Raw genomic sequence first — 24,903 nt, 5'->3', positions numbered from 1 at the left:
GTTGCTGCACGAGGTAGCGAGGGTTGGTGATTCTGTTGAGGACGGGCTGCGTCTCAACTTGCGGAGGTTACTCGGGAGGATGGGGATCAGCAACCGGCTGTTGTTCTGTCAGTGCACGGCCTATCTGCTGGCCTTCGTGTTGGCGCTGTTCGCTGCCGTGCCGCTGGGTCAGGACCAGCACGAGCTGCGGGGCCGCTGCCCGCTGTACGGGGTGGGGCGCTGGCAGCGCAGCAACGAGAGCGGGGCTACCGCATGTGCGCAGGCGTACTGCTTCCACGTGCAGCGCTGGGGCCCGCCGTCCGCGTGCCGCTACAGTCTCTTCATGGGTATCTTCAGCTGCGCGTACTCGGCGCTGCAGGGATTCAGGAGCACCTACCTTCTCTGCAAGGGCTTCGAGGAGTAAGCACTTCGCCACCTCACTTCATTCAGTCTAAATTCTACTCGAGGTGTAAAATTTAAGAAATGTTTCAATATACAATTGTAAACGACATTGAATACCAACTGTTCTAGAGGGCTCTAGTTGGTTAGTGGCAGTGTCCCTGTTTCTGAGCTAGAAGACCCCACCCGCTGCACCAGTGTGGCATAACATTCGTTGGAAAATATCTACAAGGAAATGAGTCGAGTACTGGAAAATGGGATTTGATTAGATGGGGTGGACATGATGGGCTGAAGGTCCTCTCTGGGCTGAAAAACTCTCTACTCTCATCAGACTTGATGCATCTCTGGAGCAAGTAAGACTTGATTCCAGGTCTTCTGGCTCTGAGATCAAAGCACTAATATTGTGCCATCAGAGTCCTAACTTCATTTATTCTATTGTACTGCTGATTTGCAATAGGGTTACCAATCTGAGCACTTTTGATTTCTCTCCTCCTCTCCCCCTGCTCCTGCAATTGAAATTTTGAAATATTTGCAACAGGTGTCTGAACAGAATCATCCAATATTTGTGGGATGAGGTTGTTTGGAATTGACTTGATGCCATCTGTGATCTTGCTGAAATTCTGGGGGGAGTTTAACAGGTTGGAGGGGGAAGAAGTTGGTTGGACACAAGTGTCTCTTTTTAAAGTGGAGATGTAGTTGTTCCTGTGGTGATGTCAGTACTTCTATGCCAGAAGATCTGGTTTCAAGTCCCTCTTGTTCTGGAGGTGTGTCATAATAACCTGTCAAAACAGGTTGATTTAAAAAGAAGTTGGTATGTTAAAATACAGGAGAAGTAAGTCTGACTTGCAAACCATCAGGGAATGTCATGTTGCTAACCTTGCCAGATTTGCTGGTTAAAATGCATTTTGGATTTCACCTTTTAAGTAGATTGCTGACAGAAGCTAAAGGTAGTTTTACTAGATCTATATTTGGACTCTGAAAGATTAAATTAGGATGAATTTAGAAGATTAAAGTGTAATTTGGTTTGAAGCTTTATAAGATATGGGGAAGATAAGGCCAACGGTCTTTTTGCAGCAGAAAACGGTGGGTGCTGGGTGGAAGTGAAGTTGGAGCGCAAAGCTGGTTGGGAAGGTAAGTGATTGTTATTTGAGTGGGTGTGGGAAATGAATATTCAAGGTGACATGTGCTATCGTAAGGACAGACTGATAGGCAGAGGGGGTGGAGTGGCCATTTTGGTAAGGGATGATATTCAGTCCCTTGCGCGAGGGGACCTAGAATCAGGGGATGTAGAGTCAGTATGGATAGAGCTGAGAAATTCTAAGGGTTAAAAACCCTCTTGGGAGTTATCAACAGGCCCCCAAACAGTAGTCCGGATGTCGGATGTAAGTTGAATCAGGAGCTGAAATTGGCCTGTCGCAAAGATGTTACTATAGTTGTTATGGGGATTTCAATATGCAGGTAGACTGGGAGAATCAGGGTGGTATTGGACCTCAAGAAAGAGACTTTGTGGAGTGCCTCTGAGGTGGATTCTTAGAACAGCTAGTGATGGAGCCTACCAGGGAGAAGGCAATTCTGGATCTGGTATTGTGCAACTAACCAGAATTGATCAGGGACCTCAAAGTGAAGGAGCCATTGGGAAGTAGTGACCATAAAACAATAAGCTTCAATCTGCAATTTGAGAGGGAGAGGATACAATCGGAAGTGACAATATTTCAGTTGAATAAAGGGAACTATGGAGCTATGAGGGAAGAGCTGGCCAAAGCAGGGATGATAGTGGAGGAACAATGGCAGATATTTCTGTGTATAATGCAGAAGATGCAGGATCATTTCATTCCAAAAAGGAAGAAAGATCCTAGGAGGAGGCATGGGTGGCCGTGGCTGACGAGGGAAGTTAAGAAACATATATAAAGTTTAAGAGAAAAAGCATAACATAGCAAAGATAAGTGGGGAAAATGGAGGACTGGGAAGCTTTTAAAGAACCAGAGGATTACTAAGGAGGAAATACGCAGAGAAAAAATGAGGTACAAAGGTAAACTGGCCAAAAATATAAAGGAGGATAGTAAAAGCTTTTTTAGGTATGTGAAAGGCAAAAAAATGGTTAAGACTAAAATTGGGTCCTTGAAGACAGAAACAGGGGAATATATTATGGGGAACAAAGAAATGGCACAAGAATTGAATTGGTAATTCAGATCTGTGTTCACTGGGGAAGACGCAAGCAATCTCCCAGAGGTAACGGTGGCTGAAGGACCTGATCGGAAGGGAATTTTTATTTGCCAGGAATTGGTGTTGGAGAGACTGCTAGGTCTGAAGGTTGATAAGTCCCCGGGGCCCGATGGTCTACATCCCAGGGTACTGAAGGAGGTGGCTTGAGAAATCATGGATGCGTTGGTGATTATTTTCCAGAGTTCGATAGATTCGGGATCAGTTCCTGCAGATTGGAGGGTGGCTAATGTTGAACCACTTTTTTAAAAAGGTGGGAAAGAGAAAGCAGGAAATCATAGACCTCAGTGGTGGGAAAGATGCTGGAGTCTATTATAAAGGATGAAATTACGACACATCTGGATAGCCGTAACAGGATAGGTCAGTCAGCATGGATTTATGAAGGGGAAATCATGCTTGACTAATCTTCTGGAATTTTTTGAGGATGTAACTCTGAAGATGGACGAGGGAGATCCAGTCGATGTAGTGTATCTGGACTTTCAGAAAGCTTTTGATAAAGTCCCACATAGGAGGTTAGTGAGCAAAATTAGGGCGCATGGTATTGGGGACAAAGTACTAAGTTGGATTGAAAGTTGGTTGGCTGACAGGCTCCGTTTCGGAATGGCAGGCAGTGACCAGTAGAGTACCACAGGGATCACAATATATATTAATACCACAATATATATTAATGATATAGAAGATGGAATTAGTAATAACATTAGCAAATATGCTGATGATATTAAGCTGGGCGGCAGGGTGAAATGTGAGGAGGATGTTAGGAGATTACAGGGTGACCTGGACAGGTTAGGTGAGTGGTCAGATGCATGGCAGATACAGTTTAATGTGGATAAATGTATGGTTATCCACTTTGGTGTCAAGAACAGGAAGGCAAATTACTACCTAAATGGAATCAATTTAAGTAAAGGGGCAGTACAAAGAGATCTGGGTGTTCTTGTACACCAGTCAATGAAGGCAAGCATGCAGGTACAGCAGGTCGTGAAGAAGGCTAATAGCATGCTGGCCTTCATAACAAGAGGAATTGAGTATAGAAGCAAAGAGGTTCTTCAGCTGTACAGGGCCCTGGTGAGCCCACACCTGGAGTATTGTGTGCAGTTGTGGTCTCCAAATTTGAGGAAAGACATCCTGGCTTTTGAGGGAGTGCAGTGTAGGTTCCGAGGTCAATTCCTGGAATGGCGGGATTACCTTACACTGAAAGACTGGAGCGACTGGGCTTGTATACCCTTGAGTTTAGAAGACTGAGGGGATATGATTGAGACATTTAAGATTATTAAAGGATTGGACCCTCTGGAGGCAGGAAACATGTTTCCGCTGATGGGTGAGTGCCAAACTAGAGGACACAGCTTAAAAATACGGGGTAGACCATTTAGGACAGATGAGGAGAAACTACTTCACCCAGAGAGTGGTGGCTGTGTGGAATGCTCTGCCCCACAGGGCAGTGGAGGCCCAGTCTCTGGATTCATTTAAGAAAGAGTTGGATGGAACTCTCAAGGATAGTGGAATCAAGGGTTATGGAGATAAGGCAGGAACAGGATACTGATTGAGGATGAGCAGCCATGATCATATTGAATGGTGGTGCAGGCTCGAAGGGCAGAATGGCCTATTCCTCCTGCACCTATTGTCTAATTGAGTTTTCTCTGGTTGGTAAGTCTGGATTAGAGTGCATGGCATCAAAAGCAGTGCCAGTGTGCAGGGATGTAATAAATATTCCTTTACACAGAAGTTCTTTAGATAGAAGTTTGGGACTGTTCCAGAAATTGTAACTGTTGGAATCTGTTTTAAACTGGAGTATACCCATGTAAAGTTCAAAAGGGTAAAGGAAATGTAGGGTTTGATTGCAGATCAGCCATAATCTCCTTAGTTGGTGGAGCAGGTTGAATTAAATAGCTTCAGCACATTCCTCCTATACAAGTTAGTGTTTTCCAGTTGGATGTAATAAGTTTCTTTGGCTCTTCAGAGCTAAATTATGGGCTACATGCTTATTTGAGTGCATCATGGTGACACATAGTTGCTGTTTGTTTTTTAATATGGAGTGTAGATCCACGATTGAAGTGGATTGGGGTATGAGGGTAAGGAAGTGTTGTTCCAACTGTACAGGGTGCTGGTGAGACCACATATGCAGTGTTTTTCTAATTTAAGGGAAGATATGTCATTGAGGCAGAGGAGGTTCACCAGGATGATACCTGGTATGGAGGAATTGTCTTATGAGAAAAGACTAAACAAGCTGGGACTGTACCTGCTGGAATTTAGAACGAGAAGTGATTGAATTGAAACATAAAGGATTCTTAACGATCAGGACAGGTTTAATGCTGAGGATGTTCTCCCCATGGGAGAATCTAGGACTAGAGGGCATAATGTCAGAATTAAGGAGTGCCAATTTAAGATTGGGATAAGGAGGAATTTCTTGAGTTGTCTCTGGAATTCCTTGAAACAGAGCTGTAGAGGCAAAAACACAAAAAAAACTGCAGTTGCTGGAATCCAAAGTTGACAAGCAGAAGGTTGGAAGAACACAGCAAGCCAGGCAGAATCAGGTGGTGGAGAAGCCAACACCCCCCTCCCCCCCCCCCCCCCCGGCCTCGCCTTGGGCATTCAGTTGGACCCCAGCTATGCCTTCCTCTTTGTCAGCTATATTGAACAGTCCCTCTTCAATACCTGCACAGACACTGCCCCAACTCTTCAGCCATTTCTTGATGACTGTTTGGTGCAACATCCTGCGCCCAGGCTGAATTGGGGAAGTTCATCAACTTTGCCCACAACTTTCTCACTGTCCTCATTTACTTGGTCCATCTCAGACCCCCCCCCGCCCCCCCTTTCTATTTCCGGTGACAATCTCCTCCTGCAAGAATGCCATCCTGTTCTCCCAATTCTTCCACCTCTGCTGCATCTGCTTGGATAAGGAGGCATTCCACTCCCAAGCATCCCAGATGTCCACCTATTTTGAACAAGTGCTTTTCTGTCATCCAGTCAGCCCTCCACTGCACTGTCTCCATTCCCTGTTCCACTGCTCTAAACCCCACCCCTACACCAAACACAGTAAAGACAGGGGTCCCCTTGACCTCACCTACCACCCCACCAGTCTCTGTATCCAATGCATCATCCTTAATCATTTGTCAACTCCAAGCAGACCCCACCACCAAGAATATCTCTCTCTCCCCACCCCTCTGTGCCTTCCGCAAGAATCGTTCCCTTTGACAGTTCTTGGTTTGCACCACTCCCCACTAACACCCTCCGATTCCCCCAGGTACTTCCCCTGCAACTGGAAAAGATGCAAAGCTGCCAGTACACCCCCGCCCCCCCCTTCACATCCATCCAGGGCCCTAAACATTCCTTCCAGCTGAGACAGAGGTTAACCTGCCTCTCTTCCAACCTAGTTTACTGCTTCAGGTGCTCTCGATGTGGTCTTCTCTGCATCGGGGAGACCAAACATAAACTCTGAACATTTCACGAAGCAACTCAGCTGGGACCTCAGGTGCTGACCTGAACTTCCAGTCACCGCCTGTTTTAATTCCCCTTCCCACTGCCTTTTTGACATGACCATCCTTGGCTTCCTCCTTTGCCACGATGAACCAAACCACAAATTGGAGGAACAACAATCTGAAACGTTGACTTCTGCACCTCCTGATGCTGCCTGGTTTTGTGTTCTTCCAGCTGCATCCTTGTCTATCTCAGAGCTTTATGTATATTTAAGGCTGATAGAAGTTCTTGATCAGTAGGGGTATGAGGTTTGTGGAGAAAGGCAAAAAGTGTTGAGAAGTATCAGTTTAGTTATAATTCTATTTAAATGGTGGAGCAGGCATGAAGGATTGAATGGCCCGCTCCATCTTCTGTATTAGTTTGTGAAATATTGGCAATCAGTTCAAAAAATAAAGAAAATTTACAGCCCAGGAACAGGCCTTTACCCTCCTAGCCTAAGCCAATCCAAACTTGCTGTCTAAACATGTCGGTCAATTCCTAAGCATCTGTATCCCTCTGCTCCCCACCGACTCGTGCATCTGTCCAGTCGCATCTTCAATGAATCTACAATGCCTGCCTCTACCACCTCCACTGGCAACACGTTCTAGACGCCCACCACCCTCTGTAGTACTTGCTGCGTGTATCCCCTTTAAACTTTCCACCTCTCACCTTGAAAGTGTGACCTCTCATTATGGAATCCTTCATCCTGGGAAAAAGCTTCTCGAACTACCCTGTCTATACCCTTCATGATTTTTTAAACCTCAATTAGGTTCCCCCCTCAATCTCCTTTTTTCTAATGAAAATAAACCTAACCTACTCAACCTCTCCATATGGTTCGTATGGTCAAGGCAGAGGGAGTTCTGACTGGAGCTAGCAGTTCTGAGGAAGGGTCACCTGACCCAAAATATTAACTCTGATTTTGTCCACCAATGCTGTCAGACTTAAGTTTTTCCAGCAATTTGTTAGTGTTTCTGACTGAGCTAAGTTTGGTTTTGTTGAGGAAATATATATAGGGATGAATAAAGCTTGTGCCTGAATATTCGAATTTGTTTTGAATTTTCTTGGCAATTTAAAAAAACTTTGAAATCTTACTTGTGACTGGAAATGGGGAACTAAGCTTGATGAATACTGTAGCATATGTCAATAAATTCTAATTTCCCCACTTGAATTTGCTTACCTTGACTATTCGTAAATAATGCATTTGTGTAATTTATTATGTGCCCTTTAATTCAGTGGACTAAACATTGTTATATTCAGGATATCATCTGACATTTATACTTGCATTTTAGAAAAAACAAAATGCTGGATGCAAGTGTGGAAGAGAACTTCAGCTTTCCATCAGAACTCTTTGGTTCTGATTAACATTCAGTTAGATTTGAGGGAATGGCAATTTGCTAAATGATGACTTTTGAGCAATCGAGTAAGTTATAAAAGGACATAGAGATTGGAACATGTATAGAAAGAAAGCCTTTGAGGATGAGCTTTAAACACTTTGTTTTATTTTTCATTCATTCATTCTTCATTCTTGTAGTTGTAAATAACATCAAAGACTCAGTGGAGGAATTTAGAAGGGCTTCATAGTGTAGACATACAGCTGTTACTCCTATTTATCAAAGACCAGATTGAAGGGTCATCTTTTAAAGATGACAACTAAAACATCATTAACACAGTTGTGGAAAAAAAACACCTTTTTTCCATCAGAATATGGATCACTAACATTAAAGATGTTGGGGTGATTAGTGCAGATGCCTTTTAAGGTTAAGTTATAAATACAAAGAAGAAAATAACAAAATAATATGCTGATTCATCAGAGTTGGGAAGAGGTTAACCTGGAGCATTAATATTGAAAAAGCCCAATTATGCTGCAAATCTGTTTCTGAATTTCAGTGTAATCCAATTGAAGAGCACTGTCTGCTTTTGTATCAGTGTTCAGTACAAAGCCATTTTGCTTGCTTCTAACTACTTACTGGAGTAGGGTGTTCCTACTTTTGGCATAATTATTTTAAACGATTTTTGTGTCCAGGAACTGCAAGGATTGTTTCTGCTTCTGGTTATGTAACCGAAAGTGAACAAAGACTGATTACCACAAACAGCAGATATGTCAGAATTGTAGCTAAATCATTGAATTGTTCAACAGATGACATTACTTTTGCCACGATCTCTTTGAATACATTTTAATGATGGCTTATTACATTTAGCAGTTACTGTGAAGTCAAGATGAATAATTAGGTTAATTGAGGATTTTCATTGGGGAAAGTAGAAGATAACCCAGTTCTTCTACTCTTGTAGATGATTTCATATCAGTAGTAATCAAGTTTTAGAAATCGTCAAAACGAGTAACTTGTTTACAGGCAGACCAAAATGATTGTCAGAATATATGTAAATGATATAGAAGATGGTATCAGCAATAACATTAGCAAATTTGCTGATGATACAAAGCTGGGTGGTAGGGTGAAATGTGATGAGGATGTTAGGAGATTACAGGGTGACCTGGACAAGTTAGGTGAGTGGGCAGATGCATGGCAGATGCAGTTTAATGTGGATAAATGTCTGGTTATCCACTTTGGTGGCAAGAACAGGAGGCAGATTACTACCTCAATGGTATTAATTTAGGTAAAGGGGCAGTACAGAGAGATCTGGGTGTTCTTGTACACCAGTCAATGAAGGCAAGCATGCAGGTACAGCAGGTCGTGAAGAAGGCTAATAGCATGCTGGCCTTCATAACAAGAGGAATTGAGTATAGAAGCAAAGAGGTGCTTCTGCAGCTGTACAGGGCCCTGGTGAGACCACACCTGGAGTACTGTGTACAGTTCTGGTCTCCAAATTTGAGGAAAGACATTCTGGCTATTGAGGGAGTGCAGCGTAGGTTCACGAGGTCAATTCCTGGAATGGCAGGATTGCCTTACACTGAAAGACTGAAGCGACTGGGCTTGTATGCCCTTGAGTTTAGAAGACTGAGAGGGGATCTGATTGAAACGTATCTGATTGAAAGGATTGGACACTCTGGCAGGAGGAAACATATTTCCGCTGATGGGGGAGTGCTGAACCAGAGGACACAACTTAAAAATATGGGGTAGACCATTTAGGACAGAGATGAGGAGAAACTACTTCACCCAGAGAGTGGTGGCTGTGTGGAATGCTCTGCCCCAGAGGGCAGTGGAGGCCCAGTCTCTGGATTCATTTAAGAAAGAATTGGATAGAGCTCTTAAAGATAGTGGAGTCAAGGGTTATGGAGATAAGGCTGGAACAGGATACTGATTGGGAATGATCAGCCATGATCATATTGCAGGCTCGAAGGGCTGAATGGCCTACTCCTGCATCTATTGTCGATTGTCATAACCAGGTCAAATTTCAGCAGTGAATAGTGGTTAGAAAGGATTCCACTATCTTCCATAGACCTACAAATCCACTAGCTTGGAATTTAATTCCAATGAGGGTCAGATGAGGAAAACAATTTACAGTCCATTCTTTTGCAGAAAATAGCAAGAACAGGGAATGAAAAGAATTTGTTTCCAATGATAATAGATCGATAATAGCAACAGTAAAATGCACTTTAATATTAGCAGTTTTAAGTCAATGTTAATTTGAGCTTTAAAAACTAATTGATTAAAGGAGATATTGCATTATAGATTAAAGAAATAATGGTGAGTGCTAGTGACACCAATTTTATTTTTAGCCCAGAAAAGAATAACTTATCAAATGTTCGATAATCATCAAACTTGTCAGACTATATATTTGAAACTTCTTTGTCAGAAGAGGAAACTTTAAAATGTTGCCAGGACACTTAATTAGCAGAAGTAAATTGTGGATTAAAAGTAAAAAGTACTTAAAATGATAAAATCCCTCCCATGTGGAAACAGGTCATTTGACCCAAGTCCACACCAACCCTCCAAGTAACCCACCCAGACCCATTCCTCTACCCTCTGAGCTGGAAAATCAATGTTTCAGGCAAAAGCCCTTCATCAGGACTGATTTTTCCTGCTCCTTGGATGCTGCCTGACTGGCTGTACTTTTCCAGCACGACTCTAATCTAGACTGATTTCCAGCATCTGCAGTCCTCACTTTTGCCATTCTTCTTCCCTTTTGCTCTACATTTTCCCTGACTAATGTATCTAACCTACACATCCTTGAAGACAGTGGGCAATTTAGCACGGCCAGTTCACCTAACCTACATGTTTGGGCTCTGGGAGGAAACCGGATCACCTGGAGGAAACCCATGCCGACACGACATATGAAAGGATTTTGAAAAAAAATCTCATGATGACTGTTAGGAAACACAAGTTAAATCTTGAAGGTTAAATAATGACTGAAGTAATGGAGACAAGGAATTGTTCAGTTTCAGCATTACTCCCATCTTTTTTATTCCATATCTTTTCCAAGGAAGGAAAGCATTTCATTTGCTTTCTTCACTATATTATTGATCTGTCTTGCTACCTTCAAGGATCTCTTAACATACACTCCACTTTCATTATTCCTCTCATTACCCTTTTATTGTGCATTTCCTTTGTTTTACCTCTACAAGTGTATTATCACCCATTTCTCATGATTGAGTGGAAAAGTGGCTACTGGAATTCAAACCATTGTCAGTCTGGAATGGACAGCTATCCTTTTCACTATTAACTACCTGACTAATTTTCGTCATCTGCAAATTTCCATATTAAAGTCCAAATTGTTAATATATACCACAAGGAATCCAATACTGAGTCCTAGAGAATGTTGACTACAACTTGTCACATTCCTCTGTATTCCATGGGCTTTTACTTTTCTTACTAGTCTGCCACGTGGGACCTTATCAAATGCAATACTAAAATCAATAAAGACAATATCCAGTGTCATTAATCCTCATTATTTTTTCATTTAGATCTGTTTATTACAGCTATCCAATGTGTAATAATTTAACCATTTCATAAAGCTTTGTGTATCTTATGTAAGAATTGATATGTATGTCATCTTTTAATTAGTGACTTTTAAAAATTTATTTTATAGATCACTCTTTTCAGAATTTGTAAGCATGCTTCTTAGCTGCACCATTGCTTTGCTGATGCTGGTTGCCAGTGCCATAGTGAGTGATGGCCTTAATATATGGTGCAACTCCGTCACAAACAAGGGTAACATAACCATCAGGTATGAGGGATACTGATAGGAATTTATAAGAAGAATGACAGAATGAATGATGTATTTAAAGTGGGAATTAAATTCATAATTTTTAATTTTTTTCTAACCCCTTTTCACTTAAAGACTAAATGTGATACTGAATTCTCACGACTGCTTGAGAGACCAAGTATAAATGTGTACAACTTGTGATGCTTGGTTTGTAATATAAAATCACAATTTTTTTTTGTCCCTCTAAATAATCCAAATCTCTCACATTGTGAAACTTTGCAGAGATTCACTTGGGACTAAAACCACATTCAAACCTGAAAAACACTTCTCAAACAGAACAGTTGTAAAACCCAGTTGTAAAAACAGTTGTTTTCCCTGAAGAGTGTTCAGGCAACCTAGACCAAGAATAGTGTTTTCTCCAAGAAATGTCTTGTTGGGGAAAACAAAGTTCTACATATAGTTTTAAAAATATCTAAATTCAAATCTTCAAACTCAAATCCACGAAAAAAAGCCAATACAACAAACTAAAAGTCAGTGTATACTTAATGCATGCAGCCAGTTCACTAACTACATTTCAGATGACAATGTTTATTCTTGTGGAAGAATTTTAGTTTGGCCCTATTCTCATTTTGGAGAAATTAGAAGCACAGAACATTACAGCGCAGTACAGGCCCTTCGGCCCTTGATGTTGCGCTGACCTGTCATACCAATCTGAAGCCCATCTAACCTACACTATTCCATGAATGTCCATATGCTTGTCCAATGATGGCTTAAAGTTGGCGAATCTACTACCGTTGCAGCCAAAGCATTCCATACCCTTACTACTCTGAGTAAAGAAACTACCTCTGACATCTGTCCTATATCTATCACCCCTCAATTTAAAGCTAATCCCCCTCGTGCTTGCTGTCACCATTCTTGGAAAAAGGCTCTCCCTGTGCACCCTATCTAACCCTCTGTTTATCTTATGTCTCTTATTAAGTCACCTCTTAACCACCTCCTCTCTAACGAAACAGCCTCAGTCTCTCAACTTGTCCTCATAAGACCTTCCCTCCATACCAGGCAACATCCTAGTAAATCTCCTCTGCACCTTTTCCAAAGCTCCCATGTCCTCCTTATAATGCGGTGACCAGAACAGTACACGATACTCCAAGTGCGGCCACACCAGAGTTTTGTACAGCTGTAGCATAACCTCATGGTTCCAGATCTCGATCCCTCTATTAATAAAAGCTAAAACATTGTATGCCTCCTTAACACCCCTGTCAACCTGGGTGGCAACTTTCAAGGATCTGTGTACCTGTACACAGATCTCTCTGCTCATCTACACTACCAAGAATCTTACCATTAGCCCAGTACTTTGCATTCTGGTTACTCCGACCAAAGTGAATCACCTCACACTTGTCTGCATTAAACTCCATTTGCTACCCCTCCGCTCAGCTCTGCAGCTTATCTGTCTCTCTGTAACCTACAACATCCTTCGTCACTATCCACAACTCCACTGGAAATTTACTAACCCACCCTTCTACGCCCTCATCCAGGTAGTTTATAAAAATGACTAACAGCAATGGACCCAACACTGACCCTTGCGGTACACTACTAGTAACTGGACTCCAGGATGAACATTTCCCATCAACCACCACCCTCTGTGTCTTGTTTCAGCAAGCCAATTACTGTTCCAAACTACTATATCTCCCGCAATCCCATTCCTCCGTATTTTGTACAATAGCCTACTGTGGGGAACCTTATCGAACACCTTGCTGAAATCCATATACACCGCATCAACCGGTTTACTCTCATCTACCTGTTTGGTCACCTTCTCAAAGAACTCAATAAGGTTTGTGAGGCATGACCTACCCTTCACAAAACCATGCTGACTATCCCTAATCAAATTCATCTTTTCTAGATGATTATAAATCTTATCTCTTATAACCTTTTCCAACACTTCACCAACAACTGAAGTAAGGCTCACTGGTCTATAATTACCAGAGTTGTCTCTACTCCCCTTCTTGAACAGGGGAACCACATTTGCTATCCTTCAGTCTTCTGGCACTATTCCTGTAGACAATGACAATTGAAAGATCAATGCCAAAGACGCGGCAATCTTCTCCCTGGCTTCCCAGAGGATCCTAGGATAAATCCCATCTGGCCCAGGGGACTTATCTATTTTCACACTCTGCAGGATTTCTAATAGCTCTTCCTTGTGAACTTCAATCCCACCTAGTCTAGTAGCCTGTATCTCAGCATTTTCCCCAACAACATTGTCGTTTTCTAGAGTGAATACTGTTGAAAAATATTAATTTAGTGCTTCCCCATCTCCTCTGACTCCACACACCTTCCCACTACTATCCTTGATTGGCCCTAATCTTACACTCGTCGTTCTTTTATTCCTTAAATACCTATAGAAAGCCTTGGGGTTTACCCTGATCCTATCCGCCAACAACTTCTCATGTCTCCTCCTGGCTCTTCTGAACCCTCTCTTTAGGTCTTTCCTGGCTACTTTGTAACCCTCAAGTGCCCTAACTGACCGATCACATCTCATTAACATAAGCCGCCAGCTTTCTCTTGACCAGAGAGTCCACTTCCTTCGTAAACCACAGCTCCTGCGCTCTACAGCTTCCTGCCTGCCTGCCAGGTACATGCTTATCTAGGATACTCGGGAGCTTTTCCTTGAATAAGCTCCACATTTCTAATGTGTCCATCCCCTGCAGTTTATGTCCCCATCCTATGCTTCCTGAATCTTGCCTAATTGTATCATAATTGCCTTTCCCCCAGCTGTAACTCTTGCCCAATGGTATACACCTATGCCTTTCTATCATTAAAGTAAACATAACAGAATTGTGATCGCTATCACCAAAGTGCTCACCTACTTCCAAGTCTAACACCTGGCTGGGCTCATTACCCAGTACCAAATCTAATGTGGCTTCGCTCCTTGTTGGCCTGTCTACATACTGTCAGGAAGCCTTCCTGCACACACTGGACAAAAACTGACCCATCTATAGTACTCTTACTATATTGTTCCCAGTCAATATTTGGAAAGTTGAAGTCCCCCATGACCACTACCCTGTCTCTCTCCCTCCCACTGAGAATCATCTTTGCTATCCTTTCCTCTACATTTCTGGAACTATTCAGAGGCCGATAGAAAACTCCCAACAGGGTGACCTCTCCTTTCCTGTTTCTAACCTCAGCCCATACTACCTCAGTTGACGAGTCCCCAAATATCCTTTCTGCAACTGTAATACTGTCCTTGACCAACAATGCCACACCTCCCCCTCTTTTAGCATCTTTTCTTACTGGAAACATCTAAATCCTGGAACCTGCAACAACCATTCCTGTCCCTGCTCTTAAGCAATTAAAGTTCCTTTTCCAAATGTTCTGATTTGAGCGAATAGTTCACTTAAAACACAAGGTTTACACTCCCATGTACAGGTTGCATTTTGAATGGCAAAATTGGGCACACTGATCTGCAGGAAATGTTTTCTCAGATGTGCAATGTCACTCAGCTTGTAACCATTCATTGAGAATTTTTAAACACCCACTCATGACAAGTAAATGGTACTTAGATGCTGGAATCTACCCATGTGATAGTTTGAATTCCTCAAAATCTAAATTTTGAATATAAATGTGTATCGGCCAATCCGAGAAATCATCTTGCCCATTGCACTGTTCTTTAGAGCAGGACAGTCAACTTTTGGGAATAAAAAATTGGATCGTTTATAAATAAAATTATGCTGTTAACTCAAAGATTCTCAAACAGAAATTGCTATAGAAACACAGCAGGTCTGGCACTATCTGTGGAGAGAAAACGGTTAATGCTTTGAGTCTAGTCCACTTGGGGAAGTTGTGAAGGCTGTAGTGACAAGTTCAATAATTTTAGAAACTGAAAACAATTTTGACTTTTACCAACGTTATTATGACATGTTGCTTTCAGCACAACCAACCCATTTTCCCCCACTCCTGGTCCCAATTATCATGTCTGACAAATGTTACAATTCTTTTGAGGTAACAAAGTTTGACAAAGGAGAGCCAGTGGATGTGATCTATTTGGATATTCAGAAAGTGTTTGACAAGGGGTCCTGCAGGACGCTGCAAAACAAAACAGAGCTCTTTGGTGTTATGGGCAAGGTACTTGCATGGATAGATGATTTGCTGACTGGAAGAAGGCAGAGTGGGGATATAGGATCTTTTTCTGGGTGACAGCTGGTGACTGATGGAGTTATGTTGCAGTCTTGCGACCACAACTGTTCATTTTATATATTAACAATCTAAATGAAGAATCTGAGGGCATTGTTGCTAAGTTTGTAGATGTCACAAAGATAGGTGGTGGAATGGTGTTGAGGAAATGGGTAAGGTGCAGAAGGAAATGGATGGTCGAGAATGGGCAAGAATGTGACAGATGGAATACAATGTGGGAAAATGAGGTTATGCACTTGGATAGGAAGACTAGAGGTGTAGACTAATCTCTAAATGGGGAACAGCATCAGAAATATACTACAGAGGGACTAGGGAGTCCTTATGATTGTGCATTTCATTGGCAGTTTGGAAACCAAAAGCAATGTTGGCATTCATTCCAAGAGTGCTTGAATACAAGAACAAAAGTACTACTGATCTGTACATTTAAAATATTATGAGCAGTTTTGAGCCCTATGTGTAAGGAATGATGAGCTAGCCTTGGAGAGGGTCCAGAGGAAGTTCACAAGAATGATCTTGGGGATGAAGGGCTTGTCATAAGGAGCATTTGAGGACTCTGGGTCTGTACTTAGGTTAGAAGTGAGGTGGGGTTCTCATTGAAACTGAGAACATGAAGAGACCTGGATAGATGGTGGAGACTAAGATGTTTTCACTATTTGCAGAGACTAGGACCCATGGGCACAGCCTCAGTGAAGGAATGACACTTTGGAACTGATGAGGAATTTCTTCAGTCAGTGGTGAATCCATGGAACATATTGCCATAAGGGTGGAGTCATTGTGCATTTAAGACTGGGATAGAATAGGTTCTTGATTAGTAAGGGGTTAAAAGTTATGGGGAGAATGGGATTGAGAAACATCAGTGGAGCAGATTTAGTGGGCTAAATGAACTAATACTGCATCTATATCTTGTGGTCCTACATTTAAAAGCTGGCCCAAGTCAAATAAAAGACCAAAAAAGAAAAGTGGGAACTTAACTGTATTTTAAGTCAGTACTAGGTTGTGAATGAATTTTTAAAAAATTGAATGCGTTTATCTCTGTCCTGGAGCTAGTTAATGTTCAATTTATATTGTTGCAGCTGCAGAGATGCCCAGGAAGAATCTCTTAATCTGAATGCGGTTTCTACTTTGTTCTATGACCACTTCGGTACTGCACAGGTGAACTTTGTACTTTAATAATTTCATTAAACATGACTGCTAAAGAAATTGAGAATTAACTGGTAACCATCTGATTCCTATTTTTAATTCCAGTTTGGCCTGTGGTGTGCTTGGATAGTGTGGATTGTAATAGCAATACTTGCTTTCTTGAAAGTTTCTCATTGTCGCAGTAAAGATGACTTTTCTGTACAATACAAAGAAACTCTTCTAAACCAGCAATCGCAAAAATATTTCCGTGAACAAATGGGCAGTGTGTTCATCTAATCCTCTTTTATTACTCATTGAAATACATATGAAAAATGGGATCAACATATGATTGTTCTATAAAATGTCGTGATTTATTACATATCCAACCTTCATCCCCTGACCTGAAGATCGTCCATCTTGGTTTAACCCTGTACAAAATTTACGCAGTAAATGGAAAATTTGCTTAACACATTCATTGGAATTCAGAATGAGCAAGTTATTATTTGAACAATTCTATGTTTAGTAAATGAGAATGATGTTGTTTTCTGTTAACTTGTAGTTTATGGCAGTGGATAATTGTGATAGGAACAAACTGTAATTGAGACACCATAAGTGTCTAAAATTATAGATACGCAGCATAAAAACAATGCAGACTATTACAATGTATGTAGAACAACTTGAATTTTCAGTTACTACTTAGTTTGACACGTGCACGCTATAGTCATTGCTAATTTGTTACTGTGAGGATTGTTTTTAAAGATCAATTACTTAAACAGTTTGTCGGTAGTTTTTGAGGTTGGAATTTATGGAAATAGCTGAGGTAATCTGGAAAAATTGGTGATACCATGAAGAATAATCAATGTTGCATAATAAATGTAAAATTTGTAACAGCATTCAATTTTTATTATTTATTGATATCAGATTGAAGAAACCCCTTCATCCAAAATGAGATCTGATCTCATTAAGATGACAAAATATATAAATTTTACTTCATGTTGCAATAATAAACTCTGGCAGAAAGCAGACTCTATATTTGCTCCACTTCCATTAAGAACTTGTAAATACTGTATGGTAAACGTTCATGGCTTAAAACCCAAGTAGAATTTGGGGTGAGTATTTGTTTCATTCCAAAGTTTTGCCTTTCCAGAAAGGTGGACACATGACCTGAATAATGTGAATATTAATGAAGTTGATTACGGAGGATAGAGTTCAGCTCACAAGAGCAGATATGAATTACAGTAACTCCCTTTAAATTCATAAGCAGGAATTAATTCTGAAAGATCAATATATCTCTCCCATTTGTCTACCTTTCTTACTGAGTTTATGACTGAAGAGCAAAACTTGGGTTCAATAATTGACATGGATTAAGAATAATTTGTATTATAACTAAATTGGTCTCTTTGTAACTTTTCAGAAATTTTATTACATAAAACCATGCACTTCGTTGCAGCTGTTTCATGGTTTTATTAATTTGATGTCATAAGTGTTCATTCTACTCATGTCCAAGTTTTTGGCACTCCATATTACCAAGGTCAGTTTAACTGTTCATGGAGACAAATTTTAATGTATGTTATCAATTGTAGAATTACTTCAGTCCTCCTGCCGCCAACTTCTACAATCTAAAATGTTGTCAGTGCCTCATTCATAGGACCAGGATCAGTTCATTTTCTAAAATGATTACTGAATTGTACTAAGGATTCAAGCTCCAAATTATATATTTGCTACTATACATTCATCCAGAAATATTAGCAAGTTTTGCAGAGGTGTCAACTTATGTAGAGGAGTTTACTAGTGCTAGTATACGATTCAGAAAATGGTCACTGTTTTGCAGTATCCTATTTAATTGCAAATAAATGAAAAATGAATTGTGAACCCCTCAACATCGCTTCATTGCCAAAGCTGATGAAAACCACCTGATTAAATGAGTCTATTAATGAAATCAATTGTGATTTTAATTTGATTGTATTTCATTTCTTTTGTCATCCTTCCATAAAAATGAGCCCCCTCATTATCTAACACAATTCCAGTAGTTTGCCAGTCATTCAGACCATTTTAGTTATTGATAATTGTGAATATGGAGCTGCCCAGCAGTTAAATTCCGAATTTCTACCAATTGACAGCCATTGAAATTCTTAAGTGTTAAGCATTAGATTAGATTAGATTACAGTGTGGAAACAGGCCTTTTGGCCCAACAAGTCCACACCGACTCGCCGAAGCGCAACCCACCCATACCCGTACATTTACCCCTTATCTAACACTACGGGCAATTTAGCATGGCCAATTCACCTGACCTGCACATCTTTGGACTGTGGGAGGAAACCGGAGCACCTGGAGGAAACCCACGCAGACATGGGGAGGACGTGCAAACTCCACACAGTCACCTGAGGCGGGAAATGAACCCGGGTCTCTGGTGCTGTGAGGCAGCATATTCCACTTCTTCTCAAGGTTCTTCTTTAAAGTTTACCATGAGCTAAGTTTTATTTCTAAGCTATCCCTTGGAGTTACATCAGTCTTATGGCCCTACTATATTGTGTCAGAGTATTCACAATTTCCCTCTGCTGTACTGACTAGAACTGAACATAATCCAAAACACACTCCTCAAAGCACTGCATTCTTCAGCAATGAATTCCTCAAACTGTTGATCTCTTAAGCTGGCCGTATATTGCGGCAATATTTGTGATGACAGAACATTAGTACTAACACTCGTTACTTTCAAATTCCTTCACATTTAGCAAATGTTTTCAAAGCAATGGCAGCAAACTCTGGCCTATGGCTGTTGCTGGTTTGCCAATTGATTCTTTTGCTTGTCACAATGTTAGGTTTTAAAGGAGGGATATAAAGCTTGAAATTGTAACTATGTACAATGGGGTCACAAAATGTACAAATCTGGCCTTGCTGGTCAGTTTTCTTTCCCTGAAAGATATTGTTGTGGACTAGGCCAGACTACCCAAAACATTGTTCAGCAGACCATACCGTTGCAATTTGTTTTGGTAAGTGTACAGTGAAAATTACTCAGATTAAGTTAGTGAGGTTAACGACTAGATTTAAAAGACAATTTATTCACAAAATTACACAATGAAACACTAACAGAATAATAAAACCCTACAGAACTGTCTATCCAAATTAGACTTAATTATGCTGTTCCAAATATGCACAACAGTCCCAATAATCAAACCCCCTTTAAAACACAGTACAGGTTGAAGTTAGAAGGGCAGAAGAGTTTCCACACAGCTCACTGTTGAACTTTCAACCAGTTTTGGACTGAACTAAACTGCTCAGCTAGAGAGCTGACCACTCCCCTTTCATTCTACAGGTCACTTCTAAACCATGACCACTTTGGCCTGAAGTCTCAAACAAAAGGCCTCTCAAAATCCTTTTCATCTCTGTACCAAACCAGTCTGATTGGAGCCTGGCCTGGTTTATTAAGGACACCGTATCCTTGAGCCGAGGACCAGCTTTTAGGAAAAAGGACGAGCTTTGTGATAATGTTAACGAACCAGATTTTCTTTTAGTCAACAATGGTTTCCACTTATAGCTGGTGGTAGCCCCATGTATCTGCTGTCCTTGTCCTTCCAGATATAAGTAGTGTTCGTGTGTTTGGAAAGCACTTCTAAGGAACCTTGGTAAATTTCTGCAATGTGTATTGCAAATAGTACCCATTTTGCTACTGACCATCTGTGAAGGAGAGTTAATCTTTTAAAATGGTGCCAATCAAGCAGGTGTTTCTGTCCTGGATAGTATGAGGCCTGACAAACCTGTTAGAATTCTTTGAAGAGGTAACAAATAGGTGAGACCAGGGAAACCTAGTGGATGTTATCTATCTAGACTTCCAAAAGGCCTTTGATTATGTGCCTCATGGGAGGCTGCTGAGTAAGGTGAGGGCCCATGGTGTTTGAGGTGAGCTTCTGATATAAATTGAGGATTGGTGGTCTGATAGAAGGCAGAGTGTTAGGATAAAATTCTTTTTCAGAACGGCAGCTGGTGACAAGTGGTGTCCGGTAGGGTTCAGTATTGGGGCTGCATTTGTTTACTTTTATATATAAATGATCTGGATGAAGAGACTGATGATACGAAGTTAGGTGGACAGGCAGATGGTACGGAGGTGGTGGGGAGCTGCAGAAAGATTTACAGTTTGAGTGGGGTACAGGAAATGGCTCATGAAATTCAACATGAGCAAATACAAGGTCTTGCACTTTGGGGGGGGAAAAAATACAGACACAGGCTATTTTCTAAACTGAGAGTACAAAGTACAAAGGGATCTGGGAGTGATAGTCCAGGATTCTCTAAAGGTTAACTTGCAGGTTGGGTCCGTGGTTAAGCAAGCAAATGTAATGTTGTCATTTATCTCAAGGGTTGGAATGTAAAAACAGTGATGTGCTTCTGAGACTTTATAAAGCTCTAGTTAGGCCCCATTTAGAATACTGTCCAATTTTGGGCCCCACACCCCATACCGGCACTAGAGCACGGCCAGCAGAGATTCTCACAGATGATCCTGGAATGGTAGGCCTAACATACAATGAATGGCTGAGGATCCTGGGATTGTATTCATTAGGGTTTAGAAGGTTGAGGGGAGATCTAATAGAAACAGAAGATAATGCATAGCTTAGAAAGGGTGGATGCTGAGAATTTGTTTCGGTTAGGTGGGGAGACAAGGACTTGTGGGCACAGCCTTAGAATTAGAGGGGGGAGTCAAATTATAATGGAAATGAGGAGACATTTCTTCTGCCAGAGAATGTGTGGTGGGCCTGTGGAATTCGTTGCCATGGAGTGCAGGAGGTTGGGATGTTAATCGTCTTCAAGGCAGAGATTTGATAAATACTTGATCTCAAGGAATGAAGGGCAATGGGGAGAGTGTGGGTAAGTGGAGTTGAAATGCCCATCAGCTGTGATGAAATGGCAGAGTGGACTCAATGGGCCAAATGGCTTTACTCCCACTCTGATGTCTTATAACACTCTAACACTAAAATCAGGGGAAGTGAAGAAGGTTACCTCAGATTACAAAAATACAATTTACTTATTGTTTGCAAGTTTTAATATTAAACAAAGATCATCACTGAATCAGTTGTTTCCTCTAACTTGAGACTCCTATTGAGCTGAGGCTCCACCCTTCCTGCCTGTTAGACCCAAAACTCATTTATGCAGTAATTTATTTTCTAATGGGATAGCTGAAGCCTGTGCAACCCACACTATACAAATACATTTAAGGATCTTGATCAGATGAGCCAATGAGCTGAGGAGTGGCAGGTGGACTTTAATTTTGATAAATGTGAGGTGCTGCATTTTGGAAAGGCAAATCTGGGCAAGCCTTATGCACTTAATGGTAAGATCCTGGGGAAAATTGCTGAACAAAGACATTGGAGTGCAGGTTCATAGTACCTTGAAAGTGGAATCACAGGTAAATAGGATAGTGAAGGTGTTTAGTATGCTAGGAGTTGGGAGGTCATATTGCAGCTGGACAGGATATTGGTTAGGCTACTTTGTGTGCAATATCATATTAAATTCTGGTCTCCCTTCTATAAGGATGTTGTAAAACTTGAAAGGGTTCAGAAGATTGACAAGGATGTTGTCACGGTTGGAGGGTTTGAGCTGTAAGGAGGGGCTGAATAGACTGGGGCTGTTTTCCATGGAGCTTTGGAGGCTGAGAGGTTTATGTAATCATAAGGGGCATGGATAGGGTAAGTAGATAAGGTTTTTTCACTGGGCTGGGGTGGGGTGGGGTGAGGGTGTGTCTAAAACTGGAGGGCGTAGGTTTAGGGTAAGCAGGGAAAGATTTAAAAGGGACCTTAAGGGCAACATTTTCACACAAAGGGTAGTGAGTGTATAGAATGAGCTGCTAAAGGATGTGGTGGAGACTGGTATGATTACAACGTTTAAAAGGCATCTGCATAGATATAATAAAAAGGATTTAGAAGGAAATGGCAACTGGGACTAGACTAATTTAGGATATCTGGGTCAGTTTCTGTGCTATACATCTGACTCTATGACCAACATAACTAAAATTACAAGTGATATAAAATGCAAAATGTTTACATACTGGTGAGCAGGAATGCAAAAAAAAGTTAAAGCATGATTAGGAAATTCAGATGGAGTATTTGAAACAAACAAATGGAAATTGCTGAAGAAACTCAGCAAGTCCCAGTTGCTTCTAATGAAATGTCACAGGACTAGAAACATTAACTGTTTTCTCTCAAAGGTACCATTTCGGTATTGTTTCACTGCTGGAAAAGAAGGAAATTCCAACTTTTTCACACCAATTCTTATTAGAGTGAGGCTTGTGACCAACTGATGTTACATAATCACGACACAGAATGAGAAGAAAATTATCTCTAGTACCTCTATTGATACAAGAATAGGGTCTATTCTCATTCAGGAAATGTGATAGGTTGAACTTTTTAGCAGCATAGGCACCAAACATTTCTGTCCAAATGCAAGAATCCCTACTACTTGTCACATGCACCAAAATGCACTGAATCAGTGCAGCAAATTTATCAGGATCAAATGAACCACCATCATTTTGATATGACACTATTGCTTCAAAATTTAAGTATCTGTAACAGATACTAACAAAGTCAATTGTTCTCTCAAAACTGAGAAAGTATGATGCCATTAGAAAAATCTGATTAAGACTTTGAGGGAAATACACTTTGTTTACTTGAGACATGGTAAACACTTGTTCTATTTTAATTTACACACACGAACTGAATATTAATAAAATAATTCTTTGAAATTATCCTGGTTTATTGGAGATAGAAGTTTTTTGCAACATTGCTGTTCTGGATAGTATATTGCTACTGAAGCAAAACACCTGTAACCACTTGGATAGTAAACTTAGTGAAGAAAGAATCCCTGACATGAGTCTGAGTAGATTAATGAGAAATTTTGAACAGTGACTTGAAGAAGGTTCTTAATTTTATCTGGTTTGGAGGACAACTTGCAATTTCCAGTTGAGTTAGAGGGAAGCCTGCCTACCTGATCTCTCTCAGGTTATAGTAGAATGGCATCATTGTTAGCATAGATATAGTGGGCTAAAGAGCCTATACTTATGTTCAGGGTGAAACCTATTTTTGTTAGTGTTTGAAGAATATCAAAATTGTATTTCTTGACTTGTATTAGTCTCAGCAAGACTAAGACAACTGTGTAATTAGTGACTTGACCATATGTCCCATAACATCTCAGCAACAGACTCTTGCATCTTCAATGCTTTGCCTTTTTGCCTTTCAGAATAGTAGGTTTAGTCTTTTTTTCCCTCTTTTAATGAAGATTGTGTATTTAAGTGTCTCAAAACTTATATTCTTATTACCGACTGCCTGTATAAACTAGCTATTGCACCAATATTGAATGTTTTGCTTTGATGATAAACCAACAATTGTTAAGAAACTTGGTTGAGAGATCTTGCATTTTAATTCCTGAAGGAGAGTACTTAACTGGTCGTCTTGGTAACTGGAAATTTTTAAAAACACATTTGTCATGACATAATGGAATTTAAATTGATTTTGCACAACTACACTTGGCCATAACATAAGCAGGAATACCTTTTTTTTGTTAGCTTGCACAGTTTCCAGAGTTTATGACTATAGCTAGAATTCACAAGTCCATTTCCTATGGTCTACATTCTTTACAATGCTAGAAGGCACAAATTCACCTTCCCAGGTCCATCTATAAACCTGCAGGCAAGATTAATTTTTTCAGATTCCAGCTTTGATCGAATCCTTCCTAAAGTTAAATACCTTCACACCACAGATTTTCCTTGCTGACTTCATAGTTGCCATTAGTGCTACTTCCCTTGCACTTAAGAATTTTCCTTTTACCACTTTTTTTTGTCTTCCCTCTGGTGTCTGGAGTTATTTCTATTAAGACCGAAGCTATATCTATTCCATGACTAAGGGTAACTGGCTGGCATAAGTTCTTACTATCACCAATGCTTAGTCCAGAAAAGAAACAACATTCTATCATTACTGTTTCAGGTCCCAGTGACTTGAGTGGCTATCAACAATCTTTCCTTTCTACCTCATCAGGAGATACCACGTGTTAGATTCTGTCAATTGGGAAGACTGGGACTTCACAATATATGAACAGGTTACATTTCAATTGGCTGTCAATTTACAACTGAAAAACTTTGGTTTTTAAAGAAAGTCATTCAAGATGTGGACTTTGGTTATCACCCATCATCTGTTGCCCTCTAAGGTAGTGCTGAGCTGCAGCCTTAGACTGCTTCAGTCCATTTGGTGTAGGCACATCTGCAGTGTTGTTAAGCAGCAAGTTCCACAAGTTTGACTCAGTGACAGTGAAGAAATGGCAACACATTTGCAAGTCTGGATGGTGAGTGGTTTACAGGAATTTGCCAGTGGTGATGTTCACATATCTGCTGCCAGTTTATGGAAAGTCATAACTCACTCCATCCAAGAAAGCCATGTTTTAAAATAATGCAATTGAAAACAGTTCAAA

At 40.7% G+C, this 24,903-nt stretch overlaps 1 protein-coding gene across 3 annotated transcripts; it reads left to right on the top strand.

Moving 5' to 3' along the window:
* Nucleotides 1-17,849, top strand: LOC140482806 (transmembrane protein 179-like). 3 transcript variants are annotated; one of them, XM_072580449.1, is made up of 4 exons: nt 1-399; nt 11,035-11,172; nt 16,413-16,480; nt 16,585-17,849. In XM_072580449.1, exons 1-4 carry the CDS (start codon nt 80-82, stop codon nt 16,662-16,664), a joined length of 606 nt encoding a protein of 201 aa, XP_072436550.1. In that variant the 5' UTR covers nt 1-79; the 3' UTR covers nt 16,665-17,849. The 3 variants fall into 3 exon arrangements, with proteins under 3 accessions (XP_072436550.1, XP_072436549.1, XP_072436551.1); XM_072580448.1 differs by having other exon boundaries at nt 16,413-16,491; XM_072580450.1 differs by lacking the exon at nt 11,035-11,172 and having other exon boundaries at nt 16,413-16,491.
* The last annotated feature ends 7,054 nt before the right edge of the window (nt 17,850-24,903 follow it).

This window comes from Chiloscyllium punctatum, chromosome 11 (assembly GCF_047496795.1).
Source record: "Chiloscyllium punctatum isolate Juve2018m chromosome 11, sChiPun1.3, whole genome shotgun sequence".
Classification (NCBI taxonomy): Eukaryota; Metazoa; Chordata; class Chondrichthyes; order Orectolobiformes; family Hemiscylliidae; genus Chiloscyllium; species Chiloscyllium punctatum.
Note: the sequence above shows the minus strand (reverse complement) of the source record. Positions and strands in the feature narration are given on the sequence as shown.